At 46.7% G+C, this 19,899-nt stretch overlaps 1 protein-coding gene across 4 annotated transcripts in view; it reads left to right on the top strand.

The window, feature by feature from the left end:
* The window catches only part of LOC140692804 (uncharacterized), a 218,901-nt gene extending 199,254 nt beyond the window's left edge, over positions 1-19,647 (top strand). Inside the window, exons 1-5 of one of the 4 annotated variants that reach the window (XR_012068414.1) lie at positions 12,483-12,779; positions 14,978-15,433; positions 16,224-16,589; positions 19,182-19,331; positions 19,562-19,647. Coding sequence is in view for 1 of the 4 variants with exons in the window: in XM_072957082.1 (XP_072813183.1) it covers positions 12,768-12,779; positions 14,978-15,433; positions 16,224-16,454 (699 nt within the window). In the remaining 3 variants the exon portion in view is untranslated. Of the gene's footprint in view, positions 1-11,935; positions 12,126-12,482; positions 12,780-14,977; positions 15,434-16,223; positions 16,998-19,181; positions 19,332-19,542 lie in introns of those variants that run through there. The other 3 variants (XR_012068417.1, XR_012068420.1, XM_072957082.1) reach the window with 3 other exon arrangements.
* The last annotated feature ends 252 nt before the right edge of the window (positions 19,648-19,899 follow it).

Genomic DNA, 19,899 nt, shown 5'->3' with positions numbered 1-19,899 from the left:
TCATACAGTCTCCTCTCCTCCTGAGGCTGCAGACACAGCCCTGGGAGGGAATGCCCTTGGGGGCTCCTAGGAGACATGGCCCTGACTCTGTGGTGCCACCTCGACAATGAGGCACTCCCAGGCATACACAGTACCCCACGGGATGCAGGGTCTTTAATGAAGCCCACAGGTCACAGGCACATGTTTGCCAGTTTCTGGGGATAACCTCATCTCTGTCATTCTTATTCTAATGGAACTTTTTGTTTCAAGATCATTGTAGATCCACATACAGTTGTGAGAAATAGTACAGGGAGATCCCACATACCCTTTATCCAGCTTCCTCCAATGGTAACGTCTTGCAAAACTCTAGTACAATATCACAACCAGAATAGTGACCTTGTTAGTCATATGATAGACATAGGGATCCCTGTGGTCCCCATAAGGATTCCTCATGTTGCCCCTTAACAGCCACACCCATTTCCCTGTGCCTTCACCCCTCCTTAACTACTTGCAACCATTAAACTGACCTCCATTTCTGTAATTTTGTCATTTCGAGAGTGTCATGTAAATGGACTCACACAGAATGTACCTTTTGGAATTGGCTTTCCCCACTCAGCGGATTCTCAGGAGAGTCATGGTTGTTGTGTGTTATCAACAGTTCCTTCCTGTTTATTGTTGGCTAGTAGCCAAGGTATGGATGGGCCACTGGCTGCTTAACTTTTCACCCATTGGAGGACGTCTGGGTTGTTTCCAATCTGGGGATACTATGACTAAAGCTGCTATATACGTTCGTGTACAGATTTTGGTGTGAACCTAAGTCTTCATTTCTCTAGGATGAATGCCCAGCCGTGTGATTGCTGGATTCTGTGGTAGTTAGTTGCATGTTTAGTTTTTTTAAGAAACTGTTTTCTCCAGTGACTGTCCTATTTTACATTCTCACCAGCGATGTATGAGTGATTGTTTCTATATATTTTCTCCAGCATTTGATGTTGTCACTCATTTTTATTTAAGGCATTTCGATAGGTGCATAGTGATATCTCATTGTGGTTTTAATTTATGTTTCCCTAATGGCTAGTGATGTTGAACATCTTTTCTTGTGTGTATTGCCTATCTGTATTCCCTATTTGGTGAAGTGTCTTTTCTTGCCTTTTGTCCATATTCTAATTGGGTTGTTTGGGTTTTTCACTGTTCAGTTTTGCAGGTGATTTCCTTATAAAGGATACTAGTCCTTTGTCAGATATGTGGTTTGCAAATATTTTCTCCCACTCTAGCTTTCTAAAAAAATTCTCTTAGCAAGGAGCAAAAGTTTTTAATTTTGATGAAGTCCAGCTTATCAATCGTTCCTTTTATGGACTGTGCTTTTGATGTTACATCTAAGAACTCTTTCCTGGCTCCGAAGACTTTCTCCAATTCTTTTTTTCTAACAGTTTTATAGTTTTACATTTACATTTGTGATACATTTTGAGTTAACTTTCATATGAGATGTGAGGCTTAGGTCCAGGTCCATTAATTTTTTGCACACAGATGTCCAGTTGCTCCAGCACCATTTGTTGAAAAGGCTATGCTGCATTGGTTTGCTTTTGCACTTTTGCCAAAAATCAGTTGGGTATATGTATGTGGGTCTATTTGTGGGTTCTCTTCTGTTTCATTGATCTATGTGTGTCTCCACCGATACCACACAGTCCTGACTGCTGTAGGTGCATAATAAGTCTTGAAGTCAGGTAGAGCAGTTCTTCTCACTTGATTCTTTTTCAAAAGTTACTTAAACTACGTTAGTTCCTTTTTCTTTCCACATACATTTTAAAATAATCTTACCTATATCTACAAATTATCTTACTAGTGTTTTGATAGGAATTTGGGGTTCTGTCTCTTTTTTAATGTAACTTTTCTATAGCTAGCATATGTTTTGCTTATTATTTTTAATAAGATGACAATTTCTAAGTTAGCAAAAAGAGAAATGATATCTACAAGTCTACCAAAATATATACATCCTGCCTAGACTGTTCCATAACCAGCTATTTTTCAGTTAATATCATTATTTTTCCATGATAATAAGTACATTTGTGTGTTATAATTTTAAGTTGTTTCATAATATTCACCTGTGTGGATTCAGCACCATTTATCTAATCAATTCCCCATTGTTGGATACTGAAGAGATTTTTCTTTTTTTCTTTTTTATTTACTTTTTCCTGTTATGAACAACACTGTGGTAAGTATCTTAAAGCCACATCTCTGAAAATATCTTCAATTTATTTCTTTAGGAAAAACTTCTCTGAGTTAAATAGCTGGTATCCTCTAGAAGCTCCTGTTTTTCTGACCTTAGATGGAGACCCAGTTCTTGGAACTGAAGGTCATGTTTGGTTATTAGCTCAAAAAGGGACTAAGCGTCAGACTGCTTTCTACCTCCAGCTTGCCTACCACCCTGGTTTCATTCTTTTGAAATGCCCCCACCCCCAACTAGACTCAATATTGGATGGGAGACGACCTCAGACAAGAGATCCAAGTTCTCCACAGCTCTCTGTTCTTAACATCTTTGAGGCTCTCCCTGTAATTCAGAGCACTGTGTCCTATTTCTAACCCCAGATGTAAAACAGATGGGAAATGGATCTCGTACTTTATTCTTAGAAGATTTCCCCTGCACCGCCTGCATTTGCCCAGTGATTCTCTAAAGGTGCTTCTGTCTTTCTGGAAGAGGGTACTCAGGGACTCATGGGCCCTGCTTCCACCTCATTGTCACTTACAAGCCCCTCTCCCCAACCCTGAGTAGCATGTGACTATTAAGAAAATTCTTTCAGGGCTTCAAAGAGTAATAGGATAGTTTTCTGGAATGCTTGTTAAAATTCTTGAATATGTTTAAGGGATTTACATTTTCAGAGAGAGAATGTTTTCTGTTTGATGTTGAGAAACTTTTTTTTTCCCTGTGAATTTAAATAATTTGCTTGATTTGTTGTGGAAAGACCACAGTGTCCTTATGTCCTGGAGTGGCATTTGTTAGAATACTTAATGACTGACTGCAGGGAGAATGTGTGTGCAAATGATTTTGAAGTGTTTTTAAACTAACAGCCCATCTGTAGGTTGTCAGGTTTAAAGAAAACAGTGTCTTCCATGAATAGAGAAATTTCATTTCTTTGAAGGAACTAGTCACACACACAAAAATCAGAAATAACACTTTTAAATGATCTTTAATGATGACCCAAAGGATGCCTTCCAGAAGAAATGGAATCAGTCTTCCCCCTTGTGGATAACTAGGAAAGTACCTATTTCCCCCACTAAAAGTTACAGGAAAGAGTTCTGGGGGAGCTATAGCGTATATGATTTTTTCCCTTCTCATTTAAAAGTAGTAAGTACGTTTTATGTAAAATTTTTTGTTGAAGTAACAGAACATCTCTGTAATAGCTGATTGGCTTTATGACTGGTATTTTAATACACACACAGAGATATGTACAAGGGTTAATGTGAAATGTATATATTTATTTATAAAACATCTCTTTCTGTCTATCACTTTAGAGATCCCGGTCCCACATCCCCAGAGCAGTGGCAGCCCTGTTGCCTCAGTCATCCTTGATGTCCCTGGCCAGGTCTTCTAAGCTGAGAGGTTCGGGACGCACCAGGAGGTTGTGGACAAGGAGCCTGGGGACTCACAGGAGAGGTCACAAAAATTATCACTGTCATTTGGTGGAGAGGTCACTCTATTCCAGGCACTATTCTTACCGTTTCTGACTGTTCCCTAAATTAATTCTTGTAACAAGCTTATGCTGTTACTCTCCCCATTGTACAGCTGAGGAATTTGAGACTCCTTGAGGACTTGAGGCGAAATCCCTGCAGGGGATGGGGGACAAGGAAAGGACCAGAGCAGCTGTGGGCATTCGAGGCAGTCTGAGGCCAGGTTCCTGCCTCTGTGAGAGCATGGCCATTCTCTCTGTAACACAGTCTGAGAAAGAGGGACAGAGGAGGTCTGAGGACCTGCTATGAACTGAATTATGTACCCTCAAATTCACATATTGGACCCCTAAGCCCCAGTACTTCAAAACGCAATCTATTTGGAAATAAGGTCTTTAAAGAGATAATTAAGGCAAAATGAGGTCATTAGGAGGGGCCCTAATCTAATATGGCCAGTGTCCTTAGAAGAGGAGGAGATTAGAACATGGACACACACACAGAGAAAGTCATGTGAAAACACGGGGAGAAGGGACCCATGTATAAGCCAAGAAGGAGGGCCTCAAAAGAAACCAACCATGCCTTGATCTCAGGCTTGCAGCCTTCAGGACTGTGAGAAAATAAATTTGAGCATTGAAGTTACCCAGAGTGTGGGATTGCATTACGGCAGCCCTGGCCAGCTAAGCCAGCATCTGTAGCCACCAGGAGATTTCTTGGAGGTAGGCTGCCAGCTTGCTTGCGGGGAGAGAAGGCACAGAGTGCAATGTGCCAGGCCTTTTAGGGGCATAGCAAGTCCAGGGTGCCGAGAGGACATGTGCTTAGTGGAGAGGCAGCTAGATGGTGAAAGGCCTGGGATGCCAGACCAGAGTTTGGATTTGGTTTCCTAAGCAAGAGGGAGCCACCAAAGGTTTTTGAGCAAGGGAGTGATAGGATAAAGTCAGAATCTTAGAAAGAGAGGTCTGGGAGCTGGGGTTGGCCGGGGAGTGTCTGAGGGCAGGATCAGCTAAAAGAGGCTGCAGTTGTCTGGGCTGAGAGTTTTCTGGGTCTGAATGAGCACGATGGGGAACAGGTCAGAAGCGGATCCCTGAGCAGAGACAGATCACAGGGCGGCGGGAGGAGGAAAATGCAAAGGGCCATTTTGACCACTAGACACACAAATGTAGAGTTTTTGGTTTTGTTTTTGTTTTCTAACAAAGAAAATCAAGTTGGCAATGGAAATAGTCCGCGCTGTAGTTGAGGTCCAGGTTTTGAGTTGACGTCTCCCTGAACATGGAGTCCCCATGCAGCTCTCTGCACCCTGGGCCTTGACCTCGCTCTGTTCCCTTAGCTGCCTCTGCTTGGGAATTTGTCCCTCACGTGCATTCCCTGGAGGTGCAGGTTTGGTCTGGCTGCAGCTGGGCCCTTTTACCTCCTGTCGTCAGCCTTCTCTGACCACTCCCGTCTTCTCGAATCTCTGCTTTCTCCAAGCCCCCACCTACTCAGCAGTGTAGGGACCACACATCCCTGGAAATCTGATTTTCAAACCTCCTGCAGGATGGGCAGATGGCCCTGTTACACAGATGAGGTGTGAGACACAGGGAGGGCTGGTGTCCGTCCTCCTTGAGACTGTAGTCTGTCCAGGCAGAGACACTGCTCTCCCTGCAGATCAGAGGCTAAAGGCATGGGCTTCACAGTCACGGGCCACACTGATCTCGAGTGAGTATCTCCAGAATGGCGTTCCCCATCCCTGCCCCTGGGATTGTGAGGATTTTCAAGTGCTTCTTCAGCGCAGACTCCTAGCTCCACCCTGGATAAATCAGTCCCATCTCTGGGCCAGATCATGTCCTGCTGGCCATGAGCGTGAGGATCAATGAGGATTCAGGGAGGCCAGGAAGGCCAGTGCCTTGTTAACTGGCAGCAGCCCCTGGAGGTTGGGCCTGGGGAGAGGGATTCTGCTGGACCAAACACTTGAGTTGCTCTGGCTTGCACGGTGAATTAGATGCATTTTCTCCACGGCTCTGTGCGGGCTGGGATAACTGAGGGCTTGCTCCCAAAACCCCAGAACTCTAGACTTGCACAGCAGCCATGAGGAAGTGGCTCTCTCCAAGTCACCTGAAACATCTTGCAGGTTAAAAAAAAAGCTTCAACTGCATAGAAAGGCCTAAGGGGCTGGCTTTAACCTCTATTTATGGTTTAGGGCAAAGTCTAGCACATGTTATAGAATGAAGAAAGCAACTTGTGATACATGATTCCCTTTACATGAAGTGAGTCGTCATCATCCACACCTACAGATACACACAGACACAGGGGCAGCCTGGAACCCCATTCACTGAACCAGAAGGGACAGTGTGGTGTCTGGTCCCACTGCACAAGTGTTCTCACATCTCCTGCATGTTCTTTCTGCATCCCATTATAACCTGTGATACAGATATTTAAGTAGACTCATTTTTCCATTTTTTTAAATTGAAGTATAGTCAGTGTACAATGTTGTGTCAATGTCTGATGTACAGCACAATGTTTCATACATATATTTGTTTTCATATTCTTTTTCATTATAGGTTGCTGCAAGATACTGAATATAGTTCCCTGTGCTATACAGTAGAAACTTGTTGTTTATCTATTTTATGTATAATATTATCTGCGAATCTTGAACTCCCAATTTATCCCTTCCCATTCTCTTTCCCTTCTAGCAACCATTTGTTAGTTTTCTATGTCTGTGAGTCTGTTTTGTAAATAGCTTCATGTCTTTTTTTTTTAGATTCCACATATAAATAATATCTTATGGTATTTTTCTTTCTCTTTCTTACTTCACTTAGAATGACATTCTCCAGGTCTGTCCATGTTGCAGCAAATGGCATTATTTTATTCTTTTCTATGGATGAGTAGTATTCCATTGTATAAACATACCATAACTTCTTTATCCAGTCATCTGTTGATGGACATTCAGGTTGTTTCCATGTCTTGGCTATTTTAAGTAGTGCTGCTATGAACTTTGGGGTACGTGTATATTTTTGAATTAGAATTCACTCCTGATATATGCCTCGAGTGGGATTGCTGGATCATGTGTTAAGTCTATTTTTAGTTTTTTAAAGAATCTCCATACTGTTTTCCATAATGGCTGCACCAAACTTCATTCCCACCAACAGTGTAGGAGGGTTCCCTTTTCTCCATATCCTCTCCAGCATTTAAGTAGATTCATTTTTTATTGAAGAAAAAATCTATTCTTCTCCCAAGCAGAAATATCTGTAAAATCATAGTTTTGGTGTGATAGTTAGTTTTCCTAATATACATTAAGTATATTTGCTATTAAAATAAAAACTGTTCCCCTGTGTGTCACCTAAAATCATTTTTCAGTAGCAAAGTGATTAAGCACTTCACCTTCAGAGTCTAGCTGCCTAGATTTGAATTCCAGCTCTGCCGTTTACCACTGGCCATTTATTACTCCATAAATTCTTAACCTCTTTAAACCTCATTTTCTTCTCTTTACATACCCCTGATAGGATTATTAAGTGGAAATAATCAATGAAAAATGAATGACATGGTTTCTGGCATAGAATAACCTTGCAGATAAATGTGACTATTAAAAATTGGTTGTAGGGACTTCTGCTTCTAGTCAGTTGAAGAATAACTAGTACTAAATTTGCCCTCCCACTGTGAACAACTAGGAAACTGGATAAAATAGGAAACTATGATTTTAAGACAATGGAAAACAGAAAATGCAAGACAGTGTTTCAGGCGAGAAAGGGAACAAAGAAAATGAGCCCTAAAATCATCCCAGCTTTCTCCTTGAAGACATTTTTAAAATGCAGTAGGAAAGGGGACACTCATTCAGAGCACAGTGGTCTCTCAGAGTAGAGAAGTCAGAGATAGACATCCAAGAAGCATGGGATAACCATAATTTGTTATGATACCATTTGTGTGATTTTAGGGGGAAGGCAAAAACCACAGGGACAGATAACAGATCAGTGGTTAAGTGGGGGTGAGGAGAGGGTTCTCTACAAGGGGCACAGTGAGTGGTGTACTAGAGATACCCGCTCACAGGAACACAGTGTGCACCTCTCTTCCAAGTCCATGTTGAGCAGTGCCAGGTTAGCATCTTGGGGACCAGCCAGATAGAAGTACTTATACCAGGGAAGTGAGCAAACTCTGCCATCAGGGCTTGGTCATGTTATTGGTTTTTGAGACCTGGTTTACCAGAACGTCACAGGGCAGAAGGGATTTGAGGGGATAACTTTAATCAAAGTATAGAATATTTCAGTTATGGTTACATGTTGACATGTATTTGTCAAAATTCATAGATCTGTACACTCAAAAAGGAGAATTTTACTAACTAAAAAAGACAGACATATAAAAAACTTGAAATATTTAGAGATTAACATAAATTTATATAAAAATGCAGAGGACCTAGGATACAGATTTGTTTTTATACTTAAAAAATATTTTTTCAAAAGGATAAAATTGGCAGACTCCTGTAGTTGATTTTAAGGCATATAGTAAATTTACAGCAATAGTTCTCAACTGAAGGCAGTTTTTGCCCCCCGACCCCAGAGGACATTTGGCAACGTCTGGAGACATTCTTGGTTGTCACAACTCAGGGCATTTAGTGGAAGAAGGCCAGGGATGGTGCTAAACATCCGACAATGTGCAGAATAGCACCCCCAACAAAGAATCATCTGGCTCAAAATGTCAATAGTGCCAGGATTGAGAACTCTGATGACAGTAATCAAGGCAGTATGGTGTGAGCCAATAAAACAGAACACAGAGTCCAGGATACATAGATCCACATGTATAGGATTGAGTTTTGACAAAGGTGCCAAAGAATTTCAACAAGGGAAAGGAAAGTCTTTTCAACCAACAGTGTTGGCATAATGGATATCCAAATGGGAAAATAAATCTTGGTCCTCACCTCCAGTCATATCAGTTAACTCAAAAGAATCATAGACCTAAATATAAAAGCTAAAGCTATTGAACTTCCAGAAGAAAACAAAGAAAGAAATTGTCACAATCTTGGGACAGGCAAAGATTTCTTAGGCAGGATACAAAAAGCACAAATGAAAAAAAAAATTGATTTCATCAAATTTAAAAACTTCTCTTCCCTAGAAAGACATTATTAAAAAAATGAAAAGGCCAGGCACAGCTTGGTTGGAAATATTCACAATGCATATTTCTGACCAAAGACTTGTATCCAGCATATATAAAAGCTCTTACAATACAACAAGACAACCTGACAGAAAATGTTTTGAAAAGGAGGTCCCTGTGCCAGCATGATAGCATAAGCTCACTTATATAGTTCATTCCTCCCATTGATTATAACTAAAAACTCTGAACAAAATACAAAAACCAACTAGCTGAAAACACAAAAAGTAGACAAAGCAGATTGTGGAGCAGAGTCAAAATGTGGACGCGTGATTCATGTAGGGGTAGTACTACCAGGTTCGTTTGTTTTCTCCCTCCTCCGCCTCTGCTTTGCCCAGTGGGCCAGCTCTGCTAGCACAATAGCAAAGCAGCAGTGGCAGAAGGGGGACCCCCCCCCAAGGACAGAGAATGTGGGGCTAACCCAGGAGGAGACAGAGCCAGAAAAAAAGTCCATTAATTCTTTGAATCTGCATACAAATCTCAGCCTAACCCCTGAGTGACATATGAGTGGGACAGACCCAAACCAGCACAGCCACACTTTGAGAACCAACTCAGATTTAAACCATGTGCATAAATACTTTTTAAAGGAGTTTTGTGATTTGGGGCACCCGTCTTTTTAGCTTAATCAGTAAACCCAAGCTCAGGACAGACTCAAACCACCAGCACAACACAGCAAAGTCTTAGAGAACTGAACTTAGATTTGACCTACTGCATACAGAAGGTAAGACAGAACTTGCAGCTTGAACCTAACCGAGTTGACTGCCTTCTAAAACAAAACATCAACTGCTCCCTGAGTATTATATACAGGACCCAAGTTTGTACAATGTAATATTCACAATGTCTGGGACAATTCAAAACTACCCGGCATACAAAGATCCAGAAAAATGTGCCCAGTTCTCAAGGGAAAAGACTATAGCTGGCGGCCCCAAGGTGACCATGTGCTGGAATTATCAAAGACTTCAAAGAGGCCGTTAACAAACCACATTTGGAATGAACAAAAGGACAGAGGTTCTCAACAGAGAAATAAAAACTATGAAAAAGAACCAGATGGAAATGTTAGAACTGAAAAATATATAATGTGAAATTACAAAGTTCACTGGATGATTTCAATAGCAGATTGGTGATGATGAGAGAAAAAAACCTGTAAACTTGAAGAAATCAATAAGAATTCCACAATCTGAGGAACAGGAAAAAAAGAAAAATAGGGGAAAAAAGGACAGAGACTTGTGGGAAAAAATATTTTTAAAAATTATCATGTGTCTTTGGAGTCCTAGACCATGAGGAGAAATAGGCTAGTAAAAAATATTTGAAGAAATAAAGACCTAAAGCTTCCCAAATGTGGTGAAAGACATAAACTGACATACCCAAGAGGCTCTGCAAACCCCCCAAAAGATAAGGATATGTACAGTAATCTATAGTGACCGAGAGCAGATCATAGATGCCTGGGGATGGACTTGGAGGGAGGGACTGATTACAAAAGTGCAGGAGGAAATTTGGGGTTTGATAGAAATATTTGTTAACCTGATTGTGGTGATGGCTTCTCAGGTGTGGACATAAGTGAAAACTTATCAAATTGTACACTTTGAATAGATGCAATTTATAGTATTTTCATGATAACAATAAAATTGTTAAAATTGGCAGAAGTTTCAGACACTTAAAAATGAAGACACACAAATTCACAACATGTGCCTGAAAAGATGTTAAATATCATTAGTAATTAATGCAAATTAAAACTTTAGTTATATACCACAATAGACGCACTTGAACAGTAGAAATTTTAAAATGATGACAAGAATGTGAAGCAGCTAAAACTTTCACACGTTGCTGCTGAGAATGTAAAAATGGTCCAGCCACCTTGGAAATAGTTTGGCAGTTTTTTATTTAGTTAAACATGCACTTACCATATGATCAAGCTATTGGAATTCAGAGTATTTACCTAAGAGAAATGATGGCTATGCCCACATAAAGTCTTATACATAACTATTCACAGCAGTTTTAGTTATAATGGAAACAACAGAAATGTCTGTATGCAGGTGAGTGGATAAACACATTGTGTTATATACCATGCGATGTTACACTGCTCAACGACAAAAAGGAGCTAACAGTGTACCACAAACAAGGATGAGTCTAAAAACCAAAACGCGAAAGAATAGAAGCTACACACCAAAGAATACACATTGTGTGATTCCATTTATTCTAGAACCAGCAAAATGAATCTGTAGCATCAAAGAGCAAACCAAGGGGGAGGGCATAGCTCAGTGGCAGAGTGTGTGCTTAGCCTGCACAAGGTCCTGGGTTCAATCCCCGGTACCTCCATTAAAAATAAAGAAAAATAAGTAAACCAAATTACCTCCCTGCTCCAAACAAAGCAGATCAGTTGTTGCTTGGGGTTGGGAAGCAGAGAGAGGATTACTTGGAAAGAGGCATTTCTATATATTAATTTTGGGATTGTTACATGAGTGTGTAGATTGGTGAACCATGTGCTTTATGGTGTAGGTAAATTAGACTTCAGTAAATTTGACTTTTTTAAAGATGACTATATAACATAGATTAAAATTATGATGAAACTAAAGAGATCAAAACAATATGGTATTGGTACCAAGAGAGGCAAAGAGAGGGATAGAAAAATAAATTTGAGGAACTGACTTAAGTTTGAAATAGTTAAGAATTTAGAATGTGGTTATACTTCTGCGTTTCAAATCACGTTGGGGAGAAATAAATTATTCGTAAATGATGTTGAGTCAACTGACTAGCCATTCAAAATATAAAATAAATTTAGAGCCTTATTTATTACCACTTACAAAAGATAAATTCCACATGGAATAAAGAGTTAAGGCTACTAAAAAAGAAAAGCAAGCTTAAATGGTCCACAGTACATGGGCTCCAGGGCAGAGAGATGGGGGAGCCCTGCCTGGGCCCAGGGAGCCCGCTGGGCCACACTTTGGCTGGAAACCTGTGGTTCTGGAGACACCCAGGCCTTGAGCCCTAAGGCTGAAGACTAGCTCTGAAGCCCTCTTCTCCGAGCTGTCCTAGTGCTGAGACTCAGCTCTCCAACCTGTAATATGGCCTAACAACGGTGCACTCCCTGACTTGAAAGTCTATAGTGACGGCCGTGTGTGGGAATCACCTGGTGGATATGACACTAGGAGGTGACAACAGATGCTGGTCTCTTCCCTCTGAGCAGAAGCACCAGACCTGGGAGAGAAGCTTGGGATGCTGGCTCCGCGGGAGAAAGTTCGGCACAGTCCGTCCTTGCACGGCTGTCTCACCCCGTGCTCACTCCTGACTGGGAAGAACCACAGAGGAGGGGCCGCCGAGACGGAGGGCTGAGACCCGGGTCTCACCTGCAGCCCCGAGGGGACTGAGGCACCCAGGTAAGGAGAGGTCCGGACAGCCCCAGGCAGCAGAATGGATCCTTGGGAACCCTCCCCCCCCTCACGCCAGAGGCCCTGGGGGGCTCCATGAGTCTCTGGGCACAAGTTCCTGAGCGAGCTCGCTGGCCCGTCCTGGAGAACTGATCTGATTCCAGAAGATGTCAGCCTTGCCTTTGTCCACGATTCTCTGGGGGGATCTGGATTAAGCTGAATTAAGAGGCAGGTGATGGTCACAGGTGTTATGTGCTTGGGCAGAAGTCTCCATGGCAACGGAGCCATCTGGCTTTCTTGCCTGGCACCAGGCTTTGTGACTTCATGATGGAATCTACTCTGACAGGCAGAGAGGGATTTGCCAGGGGAATAAGAAGCCAGGAGGAAGAGACCTGCCGAGCGAGGCTTTGTCTTTTCAGCAAGAGCTTGACAATTAGGGGCTGCTGCTGACTCTGGAATGGAAGCTGGAGGCGGTGTCCGAGAGGCAGCATAAGCGACACTGAGCCCCTCTGAGGAGTTAGTCACAGTGCACCTGGCCTCCTTCAATCCAGGACTTGCTGGGGAAGTGGAGCCAGGGCCCAGGCAGGAAAAGAGTGAGGTGCAGAAGAGTGGCTGGTCCACCACAGGTCCACCCAGGGCCAGCGCCACCACATGGCAGGAAGGGTAAGGCCTAGGTGAGCCCAGCCCACAGAGGGCACCCGAGGTCACAGCAATGGGCCTCTCCCCCCAAGCTGCTCACCAGGGAGTGCTGGGAGAGCCCTGCAAGTCTTCATCTGTGTGCCAGGTGCCTTTCATTCATGAACCAGCCATCCAACCACCTCTATGAGCTCGTGTCCTCAGGCTGCCATAACAAGTCACCACACACTGGATGGCTTCATACAACACAGATTTATTCTTTCACAGTTCTGAAGGCCAGAAGCCAAAATCAAGGTGTGGGCAGGGTTCCTTCTTGGGGGCTCAGAGGGAGAATCTGTTCCTTGCCTCTCTCCTTCCTAGCTTCTGATGGTTGCTGGCATCCTTGGCATTTTTAGTTTGTGGCAGCATCACCCCAATCGTTGCCTCCCTTGTCACATGACATCCTCCCTGTGTCTGTTTCCAAATTCCCCTCATCTTATAAGGACACCAGTCATTGGATGTAGGGAACCTCATCTTAACTGGATTGCATCTGCAAAAAGTCTGTTCCCAAATAAGGCCTCATTCACAGGTACCAGGGGTTAGGACCTCATATCTTATCAGGGACAGTATTCAACCCATGATGCCATGTAAGTCACAGTGAAAAGAGCACAGGCTTCAGAGCAGGGCAGACTTGGCCTCAAACCCTGGCACAGCCACTAGTCTGTCCTGTTTTCTTGGTGCTGCAAAGCTGGAAGGACAAGTCTGTCCTCATGGGCCCCCTAAGGGCTACAGCAGAGAGAGGGCTGCCCAGCACAGCCCATGGGGTGTCTGGAAAGTGGCAGAAACTCTGCAAAGTGGCCTGAGATGGGCACGCGGGACTCAGAGGAGGGCCTGGTCCCTGACCTGCAGGAATTCGCAGTCTGTGGGACAGCAGGCACTTACCAAGGTTTAGACCTTGCATTGTGGTCACACTGCACACAGGAGTTGAGGCCAGCAAGGACCCGTGGCATGTGATGGGGGAGGAAGGGCTCAAGGCCTAGAGGCCCCAGTGAGAGTGAAGGAGGCCAGGGCCAGACCACAATAGGTCACTCCTGTGGGACCCAGAGGCCACATGTGTACCCATGAACCCCAGCATGTACCCATGGCCCTGACACGCAAAGGTGGAGATGGGCTGGTTCTTCACAGATAGATAGGTGTTCTGGGCCCCTGTATCCCTTCAGGGCCTGGGAAGTAATTCCTCACTCCCCACCCCACACTCCCCCCAAGACGTGGCTTCTCCCTCCTGTGACATTGGACTTTGTTCCTGGCAAAGTACAGTTCAGTATTCTTCCTTTCTCCTTCTTTCCCTCCAACCTTCCTTTTCTTTCTTCCAATATTTGATATCTACTGTATGCCAGAGCTGTTCTGGCCCCGAGGATACAGAAGACAGGATTTTTAACTAGTGGAATGAAAGGTATTAATCAAGTAATCATGCAGATGAATGTTTCCCAGCAGAGGAATGGTGTTGCGTTCTGAATGAGTGGTATCAGGGTGGTGGGAGTCCATGGTAGAGTGAGGCAGCTAAATCAGGGCAGTAAGGGAAATGACCTTAAGCAAAGAGCTGGAGAAGCTGTCAATGAGGAAAAAGAAGAGGGGGGAGAGTCCAGGCAGGAGCGTTAGCAAGCGCAAAGGCCCTGTGGCAAGAGGATGCTTGGTGAGTGAGAAAGACTGAGAGAAGGTCTGTGTGGCTGGACTGGCCAGAGTGAAGGGCACGTGAGATGCACTGAGAGTCAGCAGATTAGACAGGTCATTTGTTGGCAAAGTATCAGTTGAGTGCCTCCAGTGAGCCAGGAGCACCAGACAGACAAGACCACCACACACAGCAGGCAGACCATTGACCAAGAAAAACATTTCAGAGCGGAAGTGAAGGCAGAGTGATCCAGAGTCACCCGGTGAAGGCAGGGACTGGGAAGGCTTCAGAGGTCCAAGAGCAGATCCAAGTACAGGATCTAAAGCGGGATCTGCTTGGTGTGACTGAGGAAGGGCAAGAAGATCAGTGTGTCCTGCAGGGAGGAGGATGCACCATGAGGTTGCAGATGCTGGCAGGGCTGGGTCCTCTGAGGCTTGTGGGTAACCTGACCATGGTTGGGAGCCACCGCTGGGTTTTAACCAAAGAGAGCCACCAACGTAGGCAGGAGTTGGGGAGGGAGCTGGAGGGGCTGGGGAAGTTGGATGCAATACCAGGTGGAACACCTTTCTCTTCCCAGACTTCCCAGAAGAGCTGCGAGGCTGAACCCCAAGTTTTGCCCTCTCTGGGCCTCCTGGAGGAGGACAATTCAGAGCCTCCATCCCAGCAACTACAGGCCACCAGTGCAAGGGGCAGTGAGCCCCTCAGCAACCTTGACTTCTCCCATGGGCCCCGAGTGGCCTTGGAGTACCTGCCCTTCTTCCGCACCTACGGGCAGCTCCTGGCTGAGGAGGAGTTGGCCCCTGAGGTTTGCAGGGACCGAGGAAGAGACCAGAGTATCAGAGAGGGGCTGTTCCCAGAGGACTCAGGACCACCCAGTGGCTTCTTCCCTTACTACCGCTCCAAGGAGGAGAGTTTTCCCAGCCTGGCCCTTCCTGGCAGGTCATGTGCAGGCTCCCAGGACGTCCCCACCAGGAGGGGGACGCAGGCTTGCTGCTGCAGATGCTGCAGGATGACAGACAGCAGAGGGTGTTCTGTGAGTCGGGGAGGCACAGGAGGGTGCAGGGAGCAGCACTAGGTGCCCTGGCATCCTTCAGACTTCTGTCCCAAGGCCCTAGACCCCCATAGGCTTGGCCAGGTCCCCTGAGGTCATCTGGGGCTCCTGAAGCAGTGTGTCGTTGGTTAAGAGCACGGAGACTGGAGGTGGGCTGCCTCACTCAATCCCAGCTCGGCCACTTGATCTGAGAGCGGCCTGGGCAATGTGTTTAAGCCTCATGAACCTCAGTTTCCTTATAAAAGACAGCCATTGTGAGAACTGTGTACAATTATGTGGTTATTACACCAGGCTTAGCCTGCTGTTCCCCTGCAGAAACACTTGTTTAGTCTAGGTACCCAGACAAATATTTCACATTCATCTTTTCATTTGTCCTAATAGTAGTCCTATGAGATAGGTCTTATTATTCCCATTTTTTTGGATGAGAAAAATGAGCCTCAGAGAAGTTAAGTGACTTGGCCAAAGACACCCCTAGCAAGAGCAAACCTGGGATTTGACCCAAAGCTCATGCCCTATAACCATGAAGCTAGCACCATGGCCTATGACTGCAAACACAGAAGAGGCAGGATAAGTGGGTTCTAATCTCAGGTGCATGCCTTCCAGCTGGGAGCCCTGAGCATGGTGAGTGACATCTTGGGTGCTTCCATCTATAGAACAGGCCTGGCCCTGCCTTCTTCCCCTACCACTACTGTGGAGTGGAAGCAAAGGCCAACCCTAGGTGGCAGGCTAAACCTGGGAACCCGGCTGACTGTCCTGTCTCCTTCCGACCCAGGTTGGTCTTGCAGGCTCAGACCTCGTCTCTGGGCCCCCTCACTCCCCGACCTGCTGCCCCATCCAGCTGGTCTCCGCAGGGAACTCCCGAGACAGCGGCCTGGATGCCCCGCTCTCCAGCGACGTTGCCTTCAGCAGCCAGGCCCTTTGTGCTTCAGGATTTGTGCCTTACTACAGAACCCCTGAGGAGGGGCTGCACACAAGCCCTGGGCCTCCTGCCTCTCCACCATGAGGCCAGGAGCCCACAGAGAAGCTGCCCAGGCCCAGTGCGGCCACACTATGAGGGAGCAGGAGCTGACAGCGGCAGGAACCACCAGAGAACAGCCCCTAGCACCAGCTGATCAGCGAAGGATGAAGATGGCTGGGGGTGAGGTTCCCAGAGCTCTGTTTGCCCTGGGCCTGGAGCTGGCCAGGGACTGCAGTCCTCAGGCCTTCATTTTCCCTGCCCCACTGCCCACAGCCTTCAGGGCTGGCGAGAGGAGCCCAAACCCCAGCAGGCTCTCCTGTTGGGCTAGAAAGAAGACCCTGAACCTTGCCAGTGGACAGCTCCACCCCAGGATCTGCCTCAGCAGAGGGGAGAGCTCAACCTGCACCCCATGTTCACCTGGGAACTGCCCCCTGCCAGGCTCTGCCAGCTGGAAAATCTGCCCAGTGGAGACCATCTGTCTCCAAAGTGTCTCCACAAAGGGGAGGGAGCAGGTTCCACCTGCCTAAGTGTGAGGTACAGAGATCAGAGACTGCCTTGTAAATAAATCATTCCACTACAAGAGTCTGAGCTGGTGCACTAATCTGATGCTTTGGAGTAATACCTGTGGCTTCTGTTTATTGAGCATTTACTATGTACTAGGCATTTTCTAGAGACATCTCCCTAATCCTTAGGGGCAGACACTGGTGTCATCGCTATTCTACAGTTGAAGAAACAGGCTCAGAGAGGTTAAGTAGAGTGCCCCGTGCTCACACAGCTCACAGACAGAGGAGCTGGGATTCCCAGCCACTTTGGTCTGACCTGAAGGCCTGGGTGCTTGAGCACTTCCCCATGTGTCCCCCCTTGGTGAGCATTCACACAGCAAGGGGAGAGCCCACTGCTGCCCACCAGGCTCCCCTTGGCTCGCCTCCACCTCTCCTCTCCCCACTGCCCCTCTGCCTTTCCTTCCCTGGCTTCCTGCCATTTGGAGCAGCACACAGGGCACAGAGACACAGCGCACATGTGCCGAGGCCCTGCCCTCTTGGACACTGTGAACATGTTTGCTGATGCCCCAGCCCAGCCCTTAACTCCAGGATCACTCCATGCCATGGCAGAGGGCCCCGAGGCTGAAGCACGTGGGATGAGGACAATGTGTGCCCGTCCACCCCACTGACTCCCCAGACTGAGCACATGAACGTTGGCTCCTGTTTGCAACCATCCTTAGTGCCCAGTCATACACGGACTAGAACTGTGGTGCTGGTTCCATGTCCCCCTCCTCTGATGTGCACACCCTGACGGCTGATTCCTATTCCTCCACCCAGGAGAATGCTTTCACTAGCTCCCCATGCTTCCTGAGGAAGGAAAAGAAATCAGTCATACTTCAGGTACATTGAAGAATCTTCTAAAAAAAAAATCCACTTATTTCCAAGGCCCTCCTATGACTTCCCTTTGGGCTAGGGGACTTGGACTTGGGAGTGATGGAAGAAATCTAGGTGCCCTTGCTGGAAGACTTCTTGGCTTTATTCTTAGAATGTGGGGATTGGCCTGGCCCCTCATGTGTTCACATCAGGGCTGAATCTGGGCTGGGTCTGTGTTGGCTGGCATACTGGGGCCCTCATTGCCCTCAAAGAAACAGTTGGGAGGTGTCTGGGTGCGTGTTAGAAGCCAGGACCACTCACGTCTCAAGGACTCCAAGCTGGGTTCAAGGTACAGCTCCCTCTTCCTGTGTGTGTGTGTGGGGGGTCCTCTAGAGCATAAATAGGGCTGGGAGCCCTGCAGACAAGTGCCAGCAGCTCCCAAGGGAGCTGGAGGAACCTCACTGGCTTGTGGGGCTGAAGGGACCCTTGAGCTTTTCAAGACTGAGAACTCTCTAGAGGGGAGTGGTATGCAGGAAGGATCCAGGGCAGGAGAGATCCTGGGTAAAGGGTGGGCTTACAACATATAGTGCCAAATTCTGGTGATTTGGAGGAGAGAGAGTTCATTCACCAAAGCTGGCCTTGGATGTGGGGCTGGGAGAGTCAGAGGGAGGCAGCATTAACACTCTGCTTGGGAGGGATGTGCTAATATAAAAGGGTCGTATCCCCAGCACCCAGCATTATGCCTAGTTCATGATGCGTACTCAAGCGTTAATTGTTGGGACGGATGAGGCATCAGTAAAGGCAGAAAAGGGGGTACATTCTGGTTTTATGGGGCCTAAAGTTAGGGGAGGAGTGGAGGAAGGGGGATGGAAGTTGCCTTGGTCATTATGAGTAGCCTGGATGGAAGGTGTGAGACTGTATGCAGAAGGGAGAAGGTGGGGCTGCCTGGGGCAGCGTTCCTGCAGTGGAGACGGGACTGGATGAAGGGACAGGCAAGAGCAGAGCCCCGGCTCTACTGCTTTGCTGGGAGACGCGGCTGCAGCAGAACCATGAGCCATGGAAGGCGTAGGACAGTGGGCAACTTCCCTTCTGCCCACCCCAAGTGGACTTGTACCTCATTTAAGGCTGGTTCCTCTCAGCCTCCTCCCTGGGCACAGCTTCTGTCACTTTGGAAATCTCTGTCTGTTTTGGAGAAAATCTAATCCATATGGTTTGGGGATTTTGTTCTTTTAAGTGTTTTCTTTTGTACTTGCATCAAAAATGGGATGTCCTTGGAGTCCTTTAAACCTCCCCTCTTAAAAACAGGAAGTTCCCTCTCTGCCATGTCCACATTGACCCTGGAGCAGAGAGCAGCGGGTGTGGGTGGGTTCAGAACTGAGGGTTTTGTCACAGGTCTTAAGCCTGGCCTTTCTTTTAGTAGGTGGAGAAAGTGAGCTGCGGAAAGAAGACGCAGCAAGGGGGAAGACCGGCGGTGTCCCTGGGGATGGAACTTATTGATGGTTCTACTGCCCGCCCCCTGCGCCCAGGTCCTCAGAGCTGCTCCCCAACCTCCCTCAGAGACCGACAAGTATGTGTGTCCTTGGGTAAGGGTGGATGGCTGGTTCTCAGGCGGGTGTGGGGAGGGACACCACAGCCCTTCTGAGAGGCTGGACCAGCACAGACTTCAGCCTCCCTGGGCAAGCCCACCAGGTCCCCACAGAGAGCGAGGCAGCTGTGCAGGGAGCCCCAGCCCACCTCAGGGAGGTGTGCCAGGTGAGATGCAGCCAGCCTGGGGACAGATCCTCTGTCTACTCATAGGCAGCAGCAGGAGGACTGGGGACCACGAATAACCAGCAGATGCCACCGTCCAGAGTCACCTTGCTGGCCAGGGTGCTCGGGATCAGACTCCAAGCCTCCAGCCTTCTCTCCCACAGCAGGTGAAGCTCTTCAGGCTCCCTTGCTGTCTCCCCACTGGCATCACTCAGCTCTGCCCTCTGCAGGACAAAATCCAGCTGTCTTTTTAGGAACAGCTCCTTCCTGAAACTTCAGTCTGGCCTCTCTTCTTTTCAGCTCAGGCATGGTATGAGGTTTCCTGGTCTCCTCCTGGGGCCCTACAGCTGAAGTCTGATGCTGCCTGGTGGTGGAGACCTGCCAAC

Source organism: Vicugna pacos, chromosome 3, assembly GCF_048564905.1.
Source record: "Vicugna pacos chromosome 3, VicPac4, whole genome shotgun sequence".
Classification (NCBI taxonomy): Eukaryota; Metazoa; Chordata; class Mammalia; order Artiodactyla; family Camelidae; genus Vicugna; species Vicugna pacos.
The sequence above is the reverse complement of the archived record's forward strand: the minus strand, read 5'-3'. Positions and strand labels throughout refer to the sequence as shown.